Consider the following 21271-nt stretch of genomic DNA (forward strand, 5'->3'; position numbering starts at 1 on the left):
TCTACTTATTTCACTAAGCATAATCACCTCCAAACCCATCCATTTTGTCCCACAAGATACAATATCATCTTTTTGATTGCAGAGTAGTAGTCCATGGAGTATATATCTCATTCATTTTCTTTTTTATCCAGCTATGTGTTGATGGACATTTAGGCTTCTCCCACTCTTTAGCTATTGTGAAGAATGCAGCTATGAGCATAGTGTTGCATATATCCCTTCGAATTAATGTTTCATGCCTTTTTCTTAAGATGACATGTTTCTGTGGTACTTCTACCAGTAACACTGAAAGACTATGTCCAGGCTAATCCACGGGCCCCAGAAGAGTCCCAGGAGGAGTTGAGAATACTCCTGAGGTTTTGAGACTGTTTGTTATAATAACGGTTATGTAAAGGAGTTTTAAAAAGCTCTTACTGGACTAGGCCCCCTTCAATCCTCCATTTTCCTGGTAGGGTTTATTAATGTCCTCCAACACAACCTCCCCATTCTCTTACATGATTTGGTTCCATTTCCTTATGCCAGTCCTTGCGCTTTGCGCCAAGTGCACTTAACCTGCTGCACTACTTCCTGACTCCCTGTTTGGTTCCATTTCCTATCTCTCTAGTCTGCTCAAATAACTCAAACTCATTTACTCATACATCTGAAAACTCTTTTGGTCAATAGTCATATTTCCTTTCTCCTTGGTGTTCCTAATGACATGTTTTTTTTAAAACATTACTGGTGATTTACAAAATTATAAGATAATAGGTGTGATTATAAGATAATAATGATGTGATTCCACACCATTCCCACTACCAGAGTTCTGTGCCTTCATTCCCCTCCACTGAAAACTGCTGTAGTTCTCTACAGATCACAGATATCTATATATCATTGATATCTTTATCTATATCTATAACTACTTTTTTTCTGCATTTACTCACTTCGATGTTCCTACTTTCACTTCTTTTCTAAGTCACACCTACACCTGATTACTACTTCTAAGTATTACCTATTTTCTATTTTACTTTAAAGATTTATTTATAAAGGAGGAATGTAGCAAGAAAGAAAGAGTGAGGGAGTCAGGCTGTAGTGCAGCAGGTTAAGTGCACATGGCGCAAAGCTCAAGGACCAGCACAAGGATCCCAGTTTGAGTTCCCAGATTCCCACCTACCTGCAAGGGAGTCGCTTCACAAGCAGTGAAGCAGGTCTGCAGGTGTCTGTCTTTCTCTCCCCGTCTCTGCCTTCCCCTTCTCTCTCAATTTCTGTCTGTCCTATCCAGCATTGGCGACATCAATAACAACAACAATAATAACTAGAACAATTAAACAACAAGGGAAAAAAAAGGGAATAAATAAATAAATATTTTTTAAAAAGAGAAAGAGAGAGTGAGAGAGTAAGAGCGAGAACTAGAACATCATTCTGATTCATGCAGTGCCAGAGAGCCAACTCGGGACCTTGTGCTCAGAGGTCCACTGTGCCTCTCCAGAGCTGCCCATCTATTTCTTTTTCTAAGCATTCATCAGGCTGGTAATTATTTTGCTTCATATCTCTTCTTCCTAGAAGGCCATGTGATCTCATCTGATTTACCCTCTGGGCCCCAGTCCTACTTCTTTGGTATGATATTTGATAACTGAATTAACTACCTTTTCCATGGAAAAGAAAATCAGTTTTGTATCTTGTTAATAAACCATAGACTAGGCAAGAGGCAAGTAACAATTTTTGATGCCAATGGAAGAATAATTGTTTTGTTCCTGCAGTAATAATAGAAAAATAAACTTTTAAATATTTCGTTTTAAGAATAGGCAGTTAGTATCAGGTCTTCCTAAAAGCATGCTTTTACTGACATGGCAGCATTAACCACTAGATGGCAGGCAAGGAAGCAGAAAGTTGCTTTTATTTTGAAAATTTCACCTATATTGACATCTTATTTTCACTCTTGCTTCTATCTAGAAAGGAGCAGTGGCTCCCTTTTCTACAATCAACTATAAGTTTGTTAGTTTCTCTAGGAAATAAAGAGGAGAAAAATGTAAGTATTCTCATTTAAATGTTTTTTTCTTCCTCCTTTATTGTCTTGAATTGAAGTTTTTGTATGGAAATGACACATGATGAGTGTGATTATAACATCACATGACAAAAACAGGTGCATTTAAATTAACAGCCATTTACACTAAGAATTCTAAGATTTTCAAAAATTATAATCTCAGAGATCACTTATTTTATGCATCAGAAAGCTCTTATACACATTGTAGACTTAGTTGAGACAATTTTTAAAATGAACATTATTAATTAGAATAGAATTTTCTGCTTTTTAAAAAGTAACAAGCAGGGAGACAAGCCTTTAAATTGAAAAGGATGTATTTTATGCATTTTGCAGATGGAAAGTCAGAGGAATCTCAGTCTTTTCGATGACAAGGAACTCATTATGTTTACTGTGAATGAAGAATTTCATAGGGAGAGACATTTGGTGTAATTTCATGAAACTCCTAGTGACTGTACACTGGGGCTCTTGAGCAAAGGGAAAAATCGATGTTTTTCTGTTTGTGTGGCAGAGACCCATTGATCCCTTAGTGTCAGGGAAACTTGATAGGAAAGGAATGACTACTAATCCTGGGTTTCTGGACTCACATTTGTTTCTGGTAGTCTTTCTCAGGTTGATATGGTCTTGTTTTTTTAATGCTACAATGTGTGGGTCACAGATTTACGGGATTCAGGGTGTATGTTTTTCAGGTCTTGTGAGGGTTCTCCTGTTTCATTAAGCCACATGCTAACATCTGCAAAGGATTCTAAAAAAAAAATAATGCTTATTTAAATACTTGTACTATGTTAGTCCTAATGATCCATCAGAGAAGTAGTAAGGAATAACTAGGTTTTTGTTTTTATTAACATAGGCAAACTAATATTAGAAAGTTTGTGGGGGCCAGGCAGTAGGGTAGCACTTTAAGCACACATGGTGCAAAGCCCAAGGACTGGCATAAGAATCTGGGTTTGAGCAACTGGTTCCCCACCTGCAGGGGGCGTAGCTTCAAAAGCAGTGAACCTGGTCTAAGCAGATCTGCAAGTGTCTGACTTTTTTTTCCTCTTCGCTATCTTCCTCTCCTCTCTCGATTTCTCTCTGCCCTATCCAATAACAAGAGCAACAAAAATGGGAAAAGGAGGTAAAAAAAAAGAAAGAAAGTTTGTAAAACCACTACCACTTTTTCTCCTAAAAACCTTGAACACATCAGTCTTTTGTCAGTTTCTAAAAAAACAAACTATGATATGGAAATTAGATTGAAAGATATTTGACACTATAAGGTACATATACATAGAACATGAACTTCCGGGAGGCATGGTTTATGGTGCAATCAGACCTCTTTTCCCCATTATAACTATTGTACGCAACAAGAGATCAATTGTACACATAATCTACAGCTGCGGGAGTCCGGTTCGAGCCCCCTGGGGGCTCCCTGCCTGCAGGGGAGTCCCTTCATAGGCGGTGAAGCAAGTCTGGAGGTGTCTATCTTTCTCTCCCCTTCTCTATCTCCCCTCCTCTCTCGATTTCTCTCTGTTCTATCCAACAACGACATAACCACAAGGCTAAGGCAACAAGGGCAACAAAAGGGGAAATAAAAAAGCCTCCAGGAGCAGTGGATTCACGGTGCAGGCACTGACCCCCAGCAATAACACTGGAGGCAAGAAAAAAAAATCTACAGCTGAAACAAAAACACAGCCTCAGGTAGGTGCCAGCATGTGTGGCTGTGGAAACGGGAGTAGGTTGAAGACATGGCTGATGGAAACCAGAGCTCTGGGTGTCATCTTGGACAATAACACAGTTATCAGACGCCCCAGAAGAAAAGAAATAGGAGCTTAAAACCTCTCAATCTTTGACTCAAGGTTTTTATTATTATTACTTGGTGAGCATTCACTTTTGTTTTTTCTCTCAGTTTAATAGAGACAAAACTCAGCTCACAAGATAGACCAAAACACCCCTCCCCACTCACCTCCACAGATTCAAATAACTGGACCGCAAAGGCCACAACAGCACCACCTGCTGGCCAACAATAACCAACACCATACATGCTAAAACAAAGAGACAGTTAAACAGCATGCCACATGACACAGAGAGAAGTAAATCAGACAAAATCCAAGACATTCTAGATACAGAGTCTATCAGAGACAGATTATAGAAAGCTTATGAGAACTCTATAAGAATATAAGCAAGAGAGCACAGCTATATACAGGATACTGGATACTGTACAGCAAACCATAACAAAAGGACTTTTCAAAGTTAACCCAATTACCAAATAATGTGATGATAACATTAACTATCAATTGTCTTTTTGAACCCTAAGACAGGAGGAACCTCACATCTCCACTATAGAGCCCCTACTTCCCCCAGTCCTGGAACCCTTGGACAGGGCCCACTTTCCCGTATGCCTCTCCCAATCCAAACCAAATAATATTGCATCCGCCGATCACAACCTAACCAACGCAATGATTGCCACCTCAACATGCTTCACCTCAGACTGTGTCCAGAGACTTCACGTGTGGAATGACAACCCTTCAGCTTCATTACTCGAGTGAGACCTTTCCTTTTATAGTACACTCTAATTTCATCTCAGGTGGTTCACTTTCTAACAAAGTCCCATAACCTAGATATACACCAGTTTCTGTGAGAGAGAGCATATGTTCACACGTATCCATAAACTACTGCAAAATATATACCGGAAAGCAGAAGTACATTAGAGTTTGCAGTGAGTACCTCCCTAACACTTCCTCTCCACTATTCCAAGCTTGGGTCCATGATTGCTCAACAAATTGTTTGGCTTCGTATGTTAACTCTCTTTTCAATCACCAGGTTCCAGATGCCACCAGGATGCTGGCCAGGCTTCCCTGGACTGAAGACCCCACCAATGTGTCCTGGAGCTCAGCTTCCCCAGAGACACACCCTACTAGGGAAAGAGAGAGGCAGACTGGGAGTATGGACCGACCAGTCAACGCCCATGTTCAGCGGGGAAGCAATTACAGAAGCCAGACCTTCCACCTTCTGCAACCCTCAATGATCCTGGGTCCATGCTCCCAGAGGGCTAGAGAATGGGAAAGCTATCATGGGAGGGGGTGGGTTATGGAGATTGAGTGGTGGGAATTGTGTGGAGTTGTACCCCTCCTACCTTATGTTTCTGTTCATTAATCCTTTCTTAAATAAAAAATTAAAAAAAAAAAGAATATAAGCAAGAGTTGAAAGAGTATTTTACATTGGAATTTGATAAGAAGCTGCAAAGCATGAAAGAAGAACTCAAAGCAGTTAAGCAGCATGGAGGGAAAATTTCAAACAGAACTGCAAGAACTGAAAGACACTTTTAGTGCAGTTCAATCTCAGGTAGAGAGCTTAGGATATAGACTCACACATGCAGAAGAAACAATTTCTAATCTAGAAGACACAATTAACCCACTCTTTCAATTCAATGATGAGTGAGAGGAAAGGTTTAGAAAGAAAGAAGCTACTTTCTGTGAAATTGCAGACTCCAAAAAAAAAAAAAAAAGGTCGAATATACAAGTTATAGGGATACCTGAGGAAGCAGACCAGGTCAAAGGTCCAGAGGTAATTTTCAGAGAAATTTTAGATGAAAATTTCCCTCACCTAGGCAATCCTCAGAACATGCCTATTTTGGAGGCAGATCAATCTGGTTCACAAATCCAAAATGACCAACACCAAAACACATTATTGTAAAATTATCAAAACTCAGTGACAAGGAGAAAATTTTGCAGGCTGCTAGGGAAAGGAAAGAAGTTACATACAAAGGGAGAAATATCAGATTTTTCTTTACATAGAACATGTACACTGAAATTATGTAGTTACAGTGGCACAGTGTGAACCTGTAATCAACACAAAATTGAGTATCAATAATGCTTTACACATTATTTACACCAGATTTGACTCAATAAATCAGCTTCCTCTGGTGTGTATGGGCTTGCTAGCAAAACTTGTAGAATGTACTTTCTGGAGATTGAGGCTAAACAGGTGTGGCTAACTGGATTACAGAATTACAAAATACTCACAACAATCCAGCTTGGTGCCAAATGCTGCTCTCAGACTGGGTGACAAATATACATTATTAGTCTGTTCATATGTCCTTAATTTCAAAGCTCTGGTAATATTAGCAAACTTCAGGACTTACCTGGAGAAACAGGTATGGTTCTGTGAACAGAATGAACAAAGAAGGCCATGTTCTCAGAGGGAGACTGGGGGTGTAATTTAGAGAATGCCTTCAGGGAAATAAGATATAGATAATAGTCTTTGTTCTGACTTTCTTTTTTAATATTTTATTTTTTTTATTATTTACTGGGTAGAGACAGAGAGAAATTAAGAGGGGGGAGAGGGAGAAGGAGAGAGGGAGAGAGGGAGAGAGGGAGAGGGAGGGAGAGAACATCTTCAGCAGTGATTCACTACTTGTGATGCTTCCTGCCAGGGACCAGGGACTTGAATCTTGGCCCTTGTACATCGTGCTATGTGTGTTCCACTGGGTGTGTCACATGGCCTTCTTGTTCTGACTTTTCTGTATAAGGACAATCTTGTTTCTGCTACTACAGTTTTCTCTGTCCTCTTTTCGTGTAAACTTGAGTATCAGTTGAGACCTGGAAGTTTCCCTTACTGTCCATCCACCCCTCAATTGTCTTCCTCTGTTCTCCATAGTGAATGATAAATGCCAGTCTCCACTTCCCACAGGCTGCCTAGTATGATTGGGGGTTCATTATTCCTTTTTTATAGCCCCATAAAATCCATGTTCATCTGTATTTAAAGACATCTTTTGGTTGCCTACTTCACAGGCTATCACTGAAAAGATTCTCATGTCTGCACATGACAGAAATGCACATGACAATTTTAAACTAAAATATGGCTGAGAAGTGAAAAAATGCTATTTTTTACTTTTTCTAATTCCTTGACCCTATTATTTTTCAAATTTATCTCACTCCTTTGGAGATCTATATTTCCATTCTTTAATATGTACCTCTAATGTGGGAGATCTATATTTCTATTCTTTAATATGTACCTCTAATGTGAACTACTAGCCAAGAAGACCCCAGAGGATTGAGGGACTTTTTCCTTTTACCCCGTACTGCTTATGTGTCTCCGAGGAAGTGACTTCACCACCCTGTTTCTACATCTGTAAAAAGACGATAGATATTTCATAGCAGGTAGCTCATTGTGCAGTTGTGAGGCTAACATGAGCTACTGCATGTAAAAGGTTCACAAGGGCAAAGGTTCAATACTGTTACTGATTGCTAAAAGAGAAGGAGACAGTTTCTGGATTTATTACAGTAAACAATTTGATTCAAGGGCTCCAGTCTTTCCTTGAGATCTGAAAGGCTTTGGCTTGTAAAATAGTTGAAGTGATATTTATAGATTTGAGCTCCCACTCAAACAGTACTTATGAGCCTTCCCTGTGCAGACAAGATAGGCCTCAGCTTCCCCACAAACACTGTGTGCTTTGTTCTTTCTCCTCTCAACCTTCAAATGCCACTAGATAGATTTTTTTGAAAAAATATTTATTTATTATTGGATAGACACAGAGAGAAATTGAGCAAGGAGGGGGAGCTAGAGTGAGAGAGACAGAAAGACACATGCAGTCCTGCTTCACCACTTGTGAAACGTTCCCCCTGCAGGTAGGGACCTGTTTTTTTCTCCAGGATATGTTGTTTTCACCAGGCTGGCTTCACGGGCGGGTAACAGAGGACCAGGGACTCATGGTTGAGCTGTAGGCAGTATCTCTTTATTTGTGCAGGATGCAGCACAATCTAAACCAAGCTAAGCTAAACTTACAATGCTGTCTTTATATATACTTGCCAAGTAGGGTGGAAACAGGATGTGACATAGAGAGGGTGGAGAGAAAAGTGACTGGTGAAAATCAGAGTGTGACAAGGAGGGGGCAGAGCAGGCGAGAATCCTATCACTGAACCACAAATGCCCTGGAGGGAGGGTGGTGCTTGTTATGTAAATAGAATGAAGTGGTTATGTAAATAGAATAGTGTTAAGCAGGGGGGATTTAAACCAAATGAAACAGAAGGGGTCTCATGCATACCAACAGGGACCAGAGTCTTGAACCTGGGTTCTTGGGCACTGTAATGTGTGAACATAACCAGCTGCACCACCACCTGGCCCCTACTAGATAAAATTTTGGTTCTTCGTTTCCACTATGTATTTTTTCAAGCTACTCCAATTCCTTGGCCTAACCAGCCTTCTGATCTCATGTCAACTTTCCTAGCTGAGAAGACAGCCTCTTCTCTGTAATACCATCTGAAGAAAGCCTTTATAGCACACTGGAGGAGAGTTTACCTGCATCATCACTGCTCTATGTGTGGTCCTGACCCAGCAGCACAGGCATCACTTGGAAGCTTGTCAGAAAAGCAGAAACTCACACTCTATCCTAGAACTACTGAGTTAGAATTTGCAATTTAGCAAGGCACCCTCTGTGTAAATAAAAACTTGACAAACATTATCCAGGTCCTAGTAATCAGTAATAAAGAGAGTAGATTTGGGGAAAGCAATACAGTACTGGATTCCACAAATCTTGAAAAGTTTTTTTAAAAAAGATTTTGTTTATCTGTTGGATAGAGACAGAGAGAGATTGAGAGGGAAGTAGAGCTAGAGAAACAGAGACACCTGAAGCACTGCTTCACTGCTTGTGGAGCTTCTCCTCTCTCCTCTGCAGGTATAGACCAGAAGCTTGCCTGGGCCCTTGAGCATTGTCACATCTGCCTTGAAACAGGTACAATGCTGTCCAGTCCTTGAAAAAAAGACTAATCCTCCCAGTGAGAATTTACCTCTGGTGTGAGGTCCTGAAAGGTTCCCGGTGTTAATACGCTGAGTCCAGAGGAAGTATTTATCAGTATGCCAAAGGGTTCCTGTTTATTTCTAAAATTGTGCTATTGGGTTGCCAGAAAATTTATGATGTTTTCTTCTATGCAAAAATGTGTGATGATTTTTTCTACAACCCAACAGATTTATGGAGGACAGATTTCTTGGGTCTAAGTACTCTTTAATTTGGCTGTGTAATGAGCCTGTTTTATGGCACTCAGTCACTCACAGAGACAAATTAAGAGTTGACTCTTTTACAGAAGGAGCTCAAAGTAGAAAATGCAAAGATACCCCATCAGATCGACCCTATTGATCTTATTAACCGTAAGCCAGTTTTGTCTGATGCAAAAAAAAAAAAAGATACATATGTACTTTTTTCTGTTATTACCAGATATTTTTATTGGTTTAAGTTATTTTGTCCTTTCATCCCCAAACCTACCCTGTTATTACTATTTTTAAAAATATTTTAGGGTTAAACGTATGATTTTATTTAGATGTTAACTTGTACATAATCTATAATAAGATATATAAATGGATAAAATTGTTTAACAGGCATTTTTAATACCACTTTAAATTCAGTTTACAACAGTACTGATAATATTGCAAGATAACAAATACTCTTTTTGATTTATAAAACAAAAATTACTTGCTACTCTGGCTGATACATTCCCACTAGTCTTTAATGGATTAAAATGCATCATGTATTTCCATTGCAAATCATTACAAAACTTTCACAACCTAGCCATTCTGTGCTTAGCAAAGATTTGAATATTCTAAAAATAACATTCTGAGATAAAATGTTAATTCTCTAGCAGAATATGTACTAAGGAAAAAAACCGAAGTACACCAAATGTGCTGGTTTGTGGTTTACAACAGAAAATCATTTGTGTAACTAATGGGTAGTGCATTGTCCTACCCTCTTTGCCTAAATATGTGATTTTTTTTTTTTTAATGCTTGTTAGTGAGACATGGACTGGACATGGTGTATTGCACCAAAGCAAAGGACTCTGGGAGAGGAGGAGGGAGGAGAGGAAGAAAACTTTGGGAGCCTAGTACATAGTGAAACTGTATGCATATGTCAATGACTGTACTATAAAGCATTAACTTCTAAAATACTTATTAAGAAGTAATCTAGGGAGTCGGGAGGTAAGCACAAGGACTGGAATGAGGAACCCAGTTAGAGCCCCCAGCTCCCCACCTGCAGAGGAGTCTCTTCATAAGCGGTGAAGCAGGTCTGCAGGTGTCTGTCTTTCTCTCCCTCCTCTCTGTCTCCCCCTCCTGTCTCCACTTCTCTCTGTCCTATCCATCGATGACATCAACAATAATAACTACAACAACAATAAAAATAAGGGCAACAAAATAAATAAATATTTTAAAAATCTTTAAAAAAAGAAGTAATCTTTTAATCTTGTAAGGAAATGAACTGTGGATAATTAAAAATAACTTGATATTACATAACCATTTTTAATGATGAATTCACATGAAATAGGTTCCAATTTTTTTCCCATTTGTTTTGGTATTTTTTTTGAAAATGAGATACTCTTTCATGTTAGAAAAAGTTTGGATTTAAGTTTTAAAGTAAACCAAATTTACTGAGAAAGACTGCTGCAAAGGTAATCTAAATTTAATTTTAGTAATTTTCATTCTTTTAAAGGCTAAAATAACGCATCAGGACACAAAATTTTGCACTAGTCAGAAAATCAAGTTGAAAATAATTTGTGAATTCAACTACATGAAGACAAATAGAAATTAATAGGCTCATGAATATTTATTAATAAAATAATCTCCCTGCTCTCCTGTGGAACCTCAGGACTTTATTCCCTGGGCAAGGCACACCTTTGGGAAATTCATGTTGAATTTTTGAGGACATCAGTTGACTCCCATCTCCCATGTATGTCCCCTGAGTGGGACCTTGTGTGGCTTGTGGGTGGCCATGCAAAGAGTCGTAAGCTGGACCTTTGGGTTTTAGTCACATCAAAGGTCAGAGAAGTGTGCACTCTGCATCCCTATTCTAGACCTGCTTACTCCAAGTTGTCTGAGTCTTGGCAGCTATAAGGGCTGTTTTGACATGTGCCTCTTGCATTTCTGCTTCTTGGAACTAGTCACCATAATTTTATTGAATATAAAGAATGATTATTATTGAACCTTTTAATCCATATCTTTAGTTTCTCTTTTTTGTCCTTCAATGTATAGAATGCCTGTGTTAGGATTTTCACCACTTTTAGGCTTATTTTGTCTGTTACAGTATTTTTTTAAGGAGCTACCTATAAAATTCTAGAACTTAAAACTGGTCCTAGTTCTTTTTTTTTTTCTTTACATACTCTTTGTTCCTACCATCCATGTCAGGCTTTCTCTTATTTATATCATATTACAATGAAGTTAGTGACAATTTATTTATTTATTTATTTATTTATTTTTATTTATAAAATGGAAACACTGTCAAGACCATAGGATAAGAGGGGTACAATTCCACACAATTCCCACCACCAGAACTCTGTATCCCATCCCCTCCCCTGATAGCTTTCTTATTCTTTAACCCTCTGGGAGTATGGACCCACAGTCATTGTGGGATGCAGAAGGGGGAAGGTCTGGCTTCTGTAATTGCTTCCCTACTGACCATGGGCGTTGGCAGGTTGATCCATACCCCCAGCCTGTCTCTCTTTCCCTAGCAGTGCATGGATCTGGGGAAGTGGGGCTATATTTTTAATATTTAGCCAGAAACATTACTTTATAATTCTGGGTTGTAATTAAGGCTACTAGTATAGTAAATTAGTAGATGAGGTTGAATTTTACACAAGCACTCATAACCCATTGGGTCCAATATACAATCTGTCATGAGCAGTCTTAGCTAGTAGGTAAGAGTATCAACAAGTCTATCCATGTTCTATCTGTATTCTTTCTGCCTTATGCTAATTGCAAATACACACCATTCTTTTATCATTAACTTTTTTTTTCCCCCTGACTGTGGGAACATGAGTAGGGATAGCTCTCTTTCAGTCACAGTGGGAATATTAATTTGCTATTTCTTATTACTCATGTGAGATAGCACTGAGGCATGTCTACACAGGCACATACAGTTTTATTGTAGTAAGTTACTAAATAACACACTTTTTGGTGGATGCTTGTTTTTCTCTGTCTCCATTCCCAACTCATTTGTTGGTGTGTTCTCTCTAAATAAATGACCTAGTTTCAGGGTATGCTTATGAGAGAAACAAAGCAAGACTGAAGCAAGGGTTTGCGTTCCAATTTTGACTCTCACTGTCATCTGTGTGTTCTTAGACAATTTAATCATATTGAAGTTCTATTTTCTCTTAATACACAGGGATATTGAATAGTCTATGAATGTGTGTTTTGTTTATTTTAAATTAACAAATTTTGCACTTTTGTATAAATCAAGTGTAATGTAATGCCTGACACAATACAGAATAATTGCTATTTATGATATTACTTACTATTCTCTCTATCCAAGTAGAGAATTAGTTCATGGTGAAAAAGGATAGATAGAGGAAAGTCATTAGTTGTATTCAGGACACAGGCAGAAGATAATTCAGAAGAGAATAAGGGTTGAATTTTATGGTATTATACAATGTTGACATTTGAGAACATTCCAGTTTAGTTGTCATCATGATGAACCTGCCTTTCAAGTCATTACTTTCTATCTGGGATGGTAGCTTGTCTTATACACACAAACTTTACATCCTTTCCAGGTCCTTTCACAATCTCTATAAGATTAACAATCTGTGTGGATGCAATTGAAGACTAAGGGAGCACTGTGTACTGAGGTATTAACTATGACCTGTAATTTTCTTCCATCTTCAAACCAGTAACATCTGCTAAAGTCTTCCTCACATAGTATTTTGCTGATTGCTCACTCTCCTGCAACTTTTTCTATATTTAAACCTCACCTACCCACAGTGATTACACTGGACTCATGCATATATTTAATTTTATTTATTTACTTTTATGCAAAATATTTTATTTGTTTTCTATTACTTAAAAAATTATTTATAAAAAGGAAACATTGACTAAACCATAGGATAGGAGGGGTACAACTCCACACAATTCTCACCACCAGTACTCTGTAACACAACTCCTTCCCTGATAGCTTTCTTATTTTATATCTATGAACAAAAATGTGGGAGTGATCTTCATTTATTTGTTTATGTTGTTAGCATCTACTTCAATACATTCACAGATAATTTTTTTTCCATATGTAGTTCCAGGGAATGAATCCAGGACCTTACTCATATGAAATACCACTGAGTCTCTTTTAAGGCCCAATGTCTATTCTATCTTTGTCAAAATAGAAATAGAAGAGACAGAGAGAAGAGAGAGATGAGATAGAAATAGAGAAAGAGATAATGTTGAAGAACCACTCCACCATTAATGGAATTATCTTGGTACTTCCCATAGTGTTTCCATTTGGTTCCAGATATTATATCCACGGCTTAACTCATAGTATGGTATGTGCTTATCTGCTGAACCACATCTAGACTCCCAATGGCAGTACTTTTGATTATTTGTGGGACTGGGATGTGGATGATAATGATCTTTTCACTTAATATCAATCTTAGTATATAGTAAATGAACCATTTAAATCTATCCCCTTGTACCATTCCCTTCAGAAAGAGAGTTATCAACATGATAGGCTACATCATGGTGAGACAGTCAATCTATATTGACCATGGGAAAAGCTCTATTTCACTTCCTGATCTATGTACTATATATAGACTCTCAAGTTTCCTATCATCATGAAGACCCAGATGACTTAACCTCATACTCGACCTATTTTATCTTTGTCAGTGAGTGTGCAGGTAAAATAGTTGGTTCAAAAGACTTAGGGCTGCTGAATTTTGTGAACTTAGATATTTTGGTTATTAGCTCTTTGCATGATATATGGTATGTAAAGGTATTCTATTTAGTAGGTGTCTTTTTGTTTTGATGATGGTTCCTTTGTCTGTTCAGAAGTTTTCCAGTTTGATGTAATACCATTAGTTTATTTTTGTTTTTGCATTTATTGATGTTGGACTCAGCTCTTCAAAGACATCTTCAAAATAAACATTGCAGAGTTTACTTTTGTGCATTGTGACAAATTGATAAATGATTTATTGATCTTTTATGATGTTTCATAGATGTATTTTTTTACAACTAGAATTGTGTGTCACTACTTACAGCAGAATGGAGTGAAGTGATAGATTAACCCTAACAATGGTCTAGTTCATTTACTCCTTACAGAGAACAAGCTGAATAGATCTCCTTCTGCAAGCAAGATTGCTGTGTTTAAGCATATATATGGGTGGGGTTATATTTGAATAATTTCCAAATATCTTTTTAATCATTATCTAAGTTGACACTTGCCAATCCAAAGAGTTCACCAATTATTTGTCATTCCAGAGTCAAAATAACATAGCAATATTGTGCTAGTATAAACATTTTCTATATTCTGTTAATTACCTCATTTCTTGAACTTCTAAGTTTGCTTCTAACATTGCTTCCCAGAGATATAAAAATAATTTAATGTAGCAGTGAATGATGAATAACATACAAATAGAGGAATATGTTTTCTAACCAAAGATTGACTATGATTGAGCATCTGAAATGAATTTAAGAATTAAGTCCTTTGGATGATACCTCTGCTGATCCAGGAATCTTGATATAGAAATTATCTCCACAGGAGTCCTACCAGGAGTAGCTGGTTGCTCTCTTCCCTGACCCAGATTTTTGGTCCTTTTACCAACCATGACACCATCACCCCAGACAATTATTTATTGGTTGCAGGTCACCTGAATATTAGATGTGAGGTACAGGCAAAAACTAGTAGGGTCATGGGCCCCTTGGAATATACCTCAAATAGACCTACTATCTTTTTCCAAAATGGAGACCCCAAATCTTTATCCACAATATTCCAGCCTTTAGGTTTATGAGGAATCAACAATTTGTTCTGCTTTATCTTATAAAGATATATCTTTTGTTTTGCTATATCTTAACTCTTTTTCAGCCACCAGGTTCTAGATGATACCATGATGCCAACCAGACTTCCCTGGGCAGATGACCCCACCAATGTGTATTGGAGCCCCAATTCCCCAGAGGTTTGCCCCACTAGGGAAAGAGAGAGACAGGCTGGGATTATGGATCAACCTGTCAATGCCCATGTTCAGTAGGGAAGCAATTACAGAAGCCAGACCTTCCACCTTCATCATAATGACCCTGAGTCCATACTCTCAGAGGGTTCAAGAATAGGAAAGCTATTAGGGCACCAAAGTAAAAACCCTGGGTTGAGGGTGAGGGTGGATGTTCAGCTTCATGGGGATGGGGGGAAGGGAAGGGAGATGGGAAGGGACGGGACACAGTCTTTTGGTGGCAGGAATTGTGTTTATGTACACTCCTATTAATTTGTAGTCATATAAATCACTAAGACATACAAGTGGGGAAAAACTGATTGAATGTCTTAAACTTTTAAAAGCACAAACTGAGTTTTAAATACATAGGCTGAGTCTTTGATATATTGACTTTCTTAAAAGCTTAGACCAGGGAGAACAGAAGCAACTAGTGATATAGCTATATACAAATAATGTCAAAGGACATAAAATATGATGATGGTGTGTATGATACAGCAAATCTTAACAAAGGGCTTTCCAAAGTTAACCCAACTGCCAAACAGTTGATTATAGCAATAACTATCTATTGCTTCCTCTATAGAGCCTGTATTTCTCCCAATCTTGGAACCTCTGGGGTGGGGCTCTCACTTTCCTGCATGCTTCTCTCAAGTCATACCAAATGATATTGCATCCATCGATTCCAACCTAATCAATGCAACAAGTACCACCTCATCATGCTTCACTTTAGACTGTGTCCAGAGATGTCAGGCATGGAATGTTAACCCTTCACCCTCATTACTCAGGTGAGACCTTTCCTTTCATGGTATTCTCTAATTCCATTCCAGGAGGTTCACTTCCTAACAAAGTCCCAAAACCTAGATGTAGACCAGGTCCCATAAGATAGAGCAGATGTTCACATGTATCCATAAATTAGGGCAAAATATATACCTGAAAGCAAAAATACACAATAGTCTGTAGTGAGTCAGTATCAAGTTCATAATGAAATAGTGTCTACTTAGACTTAGATACCAACCTCAACTACTTCCTATTACAGTTCTCTCACTCCCTCCAAAGCTAACCTTATCAAAGCAAGGACTGCAAAAGCTGAGTAAGGGCAAGAGACTGGCATACATTAACAGTGATTCTTTAGTCACTATCAGATCATTCCATCAGCTGGGGCCCTAATTGGGGAGTCCTGAGGTTTCCAAACAGACTTGATGGGCCTAGACCTCGAATAAATCCCTCTCTACATTACTACCAGTAATTTCTATCAGGAGAAACACAATAGACCCCGTTATGGGCCCCCATAGGACCTTAGTTGCCCTCAACTTGGATCAACAATGGTAGAGAATGTTCCATCCTCCGAAGGAGGATACTCTATACTACACCTGAGGAAGATGGGTTGATATTGAGGCAGCATGGAATGTTCCTACTCATGACCACAGAATGTGAACTCAGATCTATAGGGATGCAGAGGTCACATAGGCTCCTAAGCTGATTATGGACCCCAGATCACATCAAATCACATCAAATCAATGGTATTTACAGTCAACAATATTTATACCCCTTTTGCATATTAGGGAGCTACTCTCTTCCCTGATCCAGCTTTCTGGTCCTTTTTCCAGCCATGACATTATCTCCCCAGACAATAACTTGGATCCACTGGCATATCAAATTTTAGGCTCAGGGGCAAAAAGAAAAAAAACAACAAAACCTAGTATAGCCACAGGCCCTTTGGAATTCTAACTAAAGTATGCCTACTAGCTATCTACAAAAATGGAGGACGCCCCAAGTCTTCACCTGCACTACTCCAGCTGTTAGGACCATGATTGTTCACCAATTTGTTTGGCTTTGTATGTTAACTCTCTTTTTAACCACCAGGTTCCAGATGCTAGTATGATGCCAACCAGACTTCTGTGAACAGACAACCCCACCTCATCCTGAAGTTCTGCTTCCCCAGAGCCCTTCCCTGCTAGGGAAAGAGAGAGACAGGCTGGGAGTATGGATCGACTTGTCAATGCCCATGTTCAGTGGGGAAGCAATTACAGAAGCCAGACCTTCCACCTTCTGTATCCCACAATGACCTTGGGTCCATACTCCCAGAGGGTTTAAAGAATAGGAAAGTTATCAGGGGATGGGATGGGATACAGAGTTCTGGTGGTGGGAATTGTGCAAAGTTGTACCCCTCTTATCCTATGGTTTTGTTAATGTTTCCTTTTTATAAATAATAATAAAAAAGAATAGGAAAGCTATCAGGGCAGGAGATGTGATATAGAGTCCTGGTGGTGGTAATTGTGTGGAATTGTACCCCTCTTATCCTATGGTCTTGTCAATGTTTCAATTTTATAAATAAAAATTTAAAAACAAAAACAAACAAAAAAGAAATTGAATAAATATATTTTGAGTTAATATTGAGCAAGATGTCATAACTGAGTTGTCGGTTGGTAAGAGAAAGATGAGAAAGGAGAATCAAGTGCTTGTGTCCTCATACATGTATGCACGTGTATGCCCATATACACATATACACACAGAAAGATGGGGAATATCTAACGATATTTGAGAAGAACTGGAGTCAGAAACTTTGAACTAAGAGGATCTTTATATAGCATATAATCTGACATTCTTATTTTTAGGTGAGAAAACATATCAAGGAAAATTAAAAGATTTACACAAGGTGGTACAATATGTGCTGAGCTGAATGAGGGAACCCATCTGTCTAATACCATTCTAGTATTTTTTCCAATAGTTTTTAAGCTGTTTTATCAAGCCTCTAAGAAGAAATAGCCATTTGTTTCCTCCTAACTATCCTACTACACAACCCACAGCCAGAAAGGCTATTTCAATGGGTTGGAATAGAGGGTGTGTGTGTGTGTGTGTGTGTGTGTGTGTGTGTAGTGTCTGAACATGTCATAAGTGAGGCTAGTAAAAGTTGTCATTATGTAAAGGAAAAGACAATTAACTGTTAAATAAAAATTAGATACATCCTCAGTCTTTTCAAGATATGACACACAATACTTCTGATAATTAAACAGCAGATCTAAAAGTTCATTCATTTCTTTAGAAGTCATCACATTTTGAGACAACAAATAACAAGGACATTAATGTATCTGGGTTACACTTAACAATGTAGGTATTTAGTAAACTTCAATAATTTATTCTGGGACAGGAGAGGTTCACTAGTCCGCAGTGAATACATTTATATTTCATTAGGCTAAGTACCCAATTTGAAAAGAAAAAACAAAGTGTTATCAGTAATGCAATTTCTCTTAGAATTAAGAAGTAAGTACACATCGGATGAACATGCTGATACTCACTGTTGTGTTTGAAGACCCTTATGGTAGCACCTGAGAGTCGAGCACCAAGAACAAGAGAAGCGTGGTTCAATTCATCACTTAAAATAAGGCATCCCTGTGTAGAGAAAAAGTACATAAAGCACAGGACATTAAATAAAGTTAAAGAAAAACACTACCTGGGAACAAAAGAACACTTTAAGATCTATAACACAAATCCCCAACATCAATAATTTAACCTGTTGTCTACATGGATAAAAATTATGTAGAGAAATAGGTTTTGAAAATGAAGGTGATTTTATGAACCCACACCTAATTATTTGCATATATTATTCAGGAGAGCTCATTCAACACCTTGGTTAACACCAAGTGACTAATGGATGGATGTTTAATTAGAAAACTGAAAAGAGTCTTGGATTGGTTGGGATGTGCTGACATTCTATAATGTCGTGCTGAATTGTGGGATAGTTTTAATGTATTCCTTATGCCTTTTCTGCTGGACCATCAAGCACTTTTTAAAAAATATTTTCTGCTGAATTTACATCCATCTAGGCAAAAAATAAGTATTTTATAGTTGAAAGTTTGCATTTGGGAAAGTATGTATTTACCTGAGTATGCAATCCAGTTTGAAGCAAATGGGAAAAGGTCAGTCTAATTGCTGTTCACAAATTATGGCTTGTAAAATTATTTTTGTTTTCAATTAAAAAATTATGTTATGAAATTTCTTAAGCATATGCAAATACGGAGTCTATGGGGACCACCTCAAATGTCAGTATTTGTAATCTCCCTGATGTTATGGAAACTTCACAATGACATACTGACACAAGAGCCTGAGAAATTCCATACTGTAGCAAAATGTATATATTTGTAATTTCCTTGTATTGAACATTTGAGAGTAACTTGTAATTCTAATAACCCCTCACCTCTATTTTCTCAGTATGTATCTAGTAAGAATAAGATTTTCCTACAAAAATAACAATGCAATTATCACATGTAAGAAATCCAGCATTTACCTATCATCTACGATAATATACAGATAAAATCCAAGTTTCCTCATTGGTCTCAGTGATGCTTAAGAGATACTTTCTATTTTTTCTTTTTAAACTTAAAAAAATTTCCCCCCTTTTGTTGCCCTTGTTTATTGTTGTTATTATTATTGTTGTTGTTGAATAGGACAGAAAGAAATAGAGAGAGGAATGAAATACAGAGAGGGGGAGAGAAAGATAGACACCTGCAGACCAACTTCACCCCCTGCAGTTGGGGAGCTGGGGGCTTGAACTGGGATCCTTACGCCGCCCTTCCTCTTCGTGTGTTTAACCTGCTGTGCTACCGCCCAGCTCCCTTCTATTTTTTTCCAATGTAGAATCCAATCAAAGATCATACACTGCATTAAATTTCATGAGTTAGATTTTTAAAAACATAGATATGATTATAGGACTTATCTATTTAAACCAGTCCATTCTCCGTTTCTTCTCAGGAAGAAATTCAAACACATTGGAATAATTAACATTGTGAGCCTCCTTGTAGATAATTTGTCATCGGATTTCATCATCCATTTATTCTTTGCCTACTATGCTATAGGTTAGTACTGCAAACTTCATTGCTTTATATATGCTGCTGCTTCTTGGTTTTCTTAAGGAAATACCAATGATATTTTAATCAACATATTTGAAATTGATTCTATTTTTAGCTTGCCCACTTTGCACAGACATTCTAGACTTTCTCATGAGGAGTCTGAGAGACTTTTGCTCATCTTATTTTATTTAATGTGATGTTTCCCCTTCATACGAAGAGCATACACCTATAAGACACAAGTCAAATTTACCTTTGCATGACTCACTCATATCTTGCCTCAAATGAAGACAGAATAGATTCTTAATAGGTGATTTAATGATGAATAAGTTAAGTAGTTATAGGAGAAAATGTTGTATCCAAAAATGCTTAATATAGGCTTGCTTCAAAGAGGGACTTGGGAGCCTAAAATTCAGTTCATTTTATTAATTCATCATCAAAGAGAAATTTTGATTGAAATTTCCAGATTTAATGTTCCAGTAATCAGAAAATCATAATCAAGAGATTTTCTGGATAAATGTATATTTATTTTAAAAAATCTGGGCATTCAGTATTCTCTAAAAAAAGAAAATTTCCAACAAGGGCAACAAAAGGGAATAAATAAATAAAATAAATATTTAAAAACAATAAAAAAAATAAATAAAAAAAAAAGAAAATTTCAGCAATATTATGAACAAAGGGCATACTTAGAGTTATAAATCTTAGAAACAATGAAGAAAAGTACAGTTACCTGAACAAATTCTCACCTTTCCAACCAACGCAGGAATATTCATTGAGTTAGTAGCAAACCCCATCCCAAAAACCATAGCTGCTTCTACATTTAGGAACTTGGCCACAAGATCTTCCAATTCTTTATGTTTATCCAAGGTACCTGCATAAGAAATGATCGGTGAGTGAGTCTCTTCAAATCCAAGACTGAAAAATCAAATTCCAGGGTAGACTCACTGTCAAAAGATATGTACAAGAGGGTACATAGCAGATATATTTGAAATAGCTCCACACAACCTGTGTCAATTTACTGTACAATAAGCAAAAAAAAAAGTTGTGGAAGATATTTGTGTAGAAAGATTTAACACAACAGTAAATATGTGAACATGATTACCTCACATAAAAGCATAAGAAAGTCTATAAACACATGACTTAGCGAAAGACACCACTTAACATCATTTATACACACTTCTTTGGGCTGCATGAGATCATTTATATAAAGTCTGCAAGAAAACAAAACTTACCTCTGCTATTATATGGCAAGATAGTAGTTTCTTGGGAGAATGAGGAGACAATAAGATTCTTGAAATGTTTTGTTTCTAGATCTGAGTGCTGACTACATTTATGTTTTCTTTGTAAAAAATCATTGAGTTGGACAGTTAGGATTTGTTCTCTTTTCTGTAGATATATGTTGTGTGTATATATATATATGTGTGCATGTGTACTTAGGGCCTTATGCATGTGTAGTGTCATTGTTCTGGCCAACTTTTCTTAGATGCATAGATATCAGA

The 21271-nt window shown here is 37.5% G+C and overlaps 1 protein-coding gene across 1 annotated transcript in view; it reads right to left on the reverse strand.

Annotated features, from left to right (window-relative positions):
* SPTLC3 (serine palmitoyltransferase long chain base subunit 3) overlaps nt 1-21271 on the reverse strand; it is a 158085-nt gene that overhangs the window by 65159 nt on the left and 71655 nt on the right. Inside the window, exons 5-6 of the mRNA XM_007526075.3 lie at nt 20519-20643; nt 18225-18318 (exon numbers count right to left, since the gene is read on the reverse strand). Coding sequence (XP_007526137.1) covers nt 18225-18318; nt 20519-20643 — 219 coding nt within the window. The remainder of the gene's footprint in view (nt 1-18224; nt 18319-20518; nt 20644-21271) is intronic.

The sequence above is a fragment of the Erinaceus europaeus genome, chromosome 1 (genome assembly GCF_950295315.1).
Source record: "Erinaceus europaeus chromosome 1, mEriEur2.1, whole genome shotgun sequence".
Lineage (NCBI taxonomy): Eukaryota > Metazoa > Chordata > Mammalia > Eulipotyphla > Erinaceidae > Erinaceus > Erinaceus europaeus.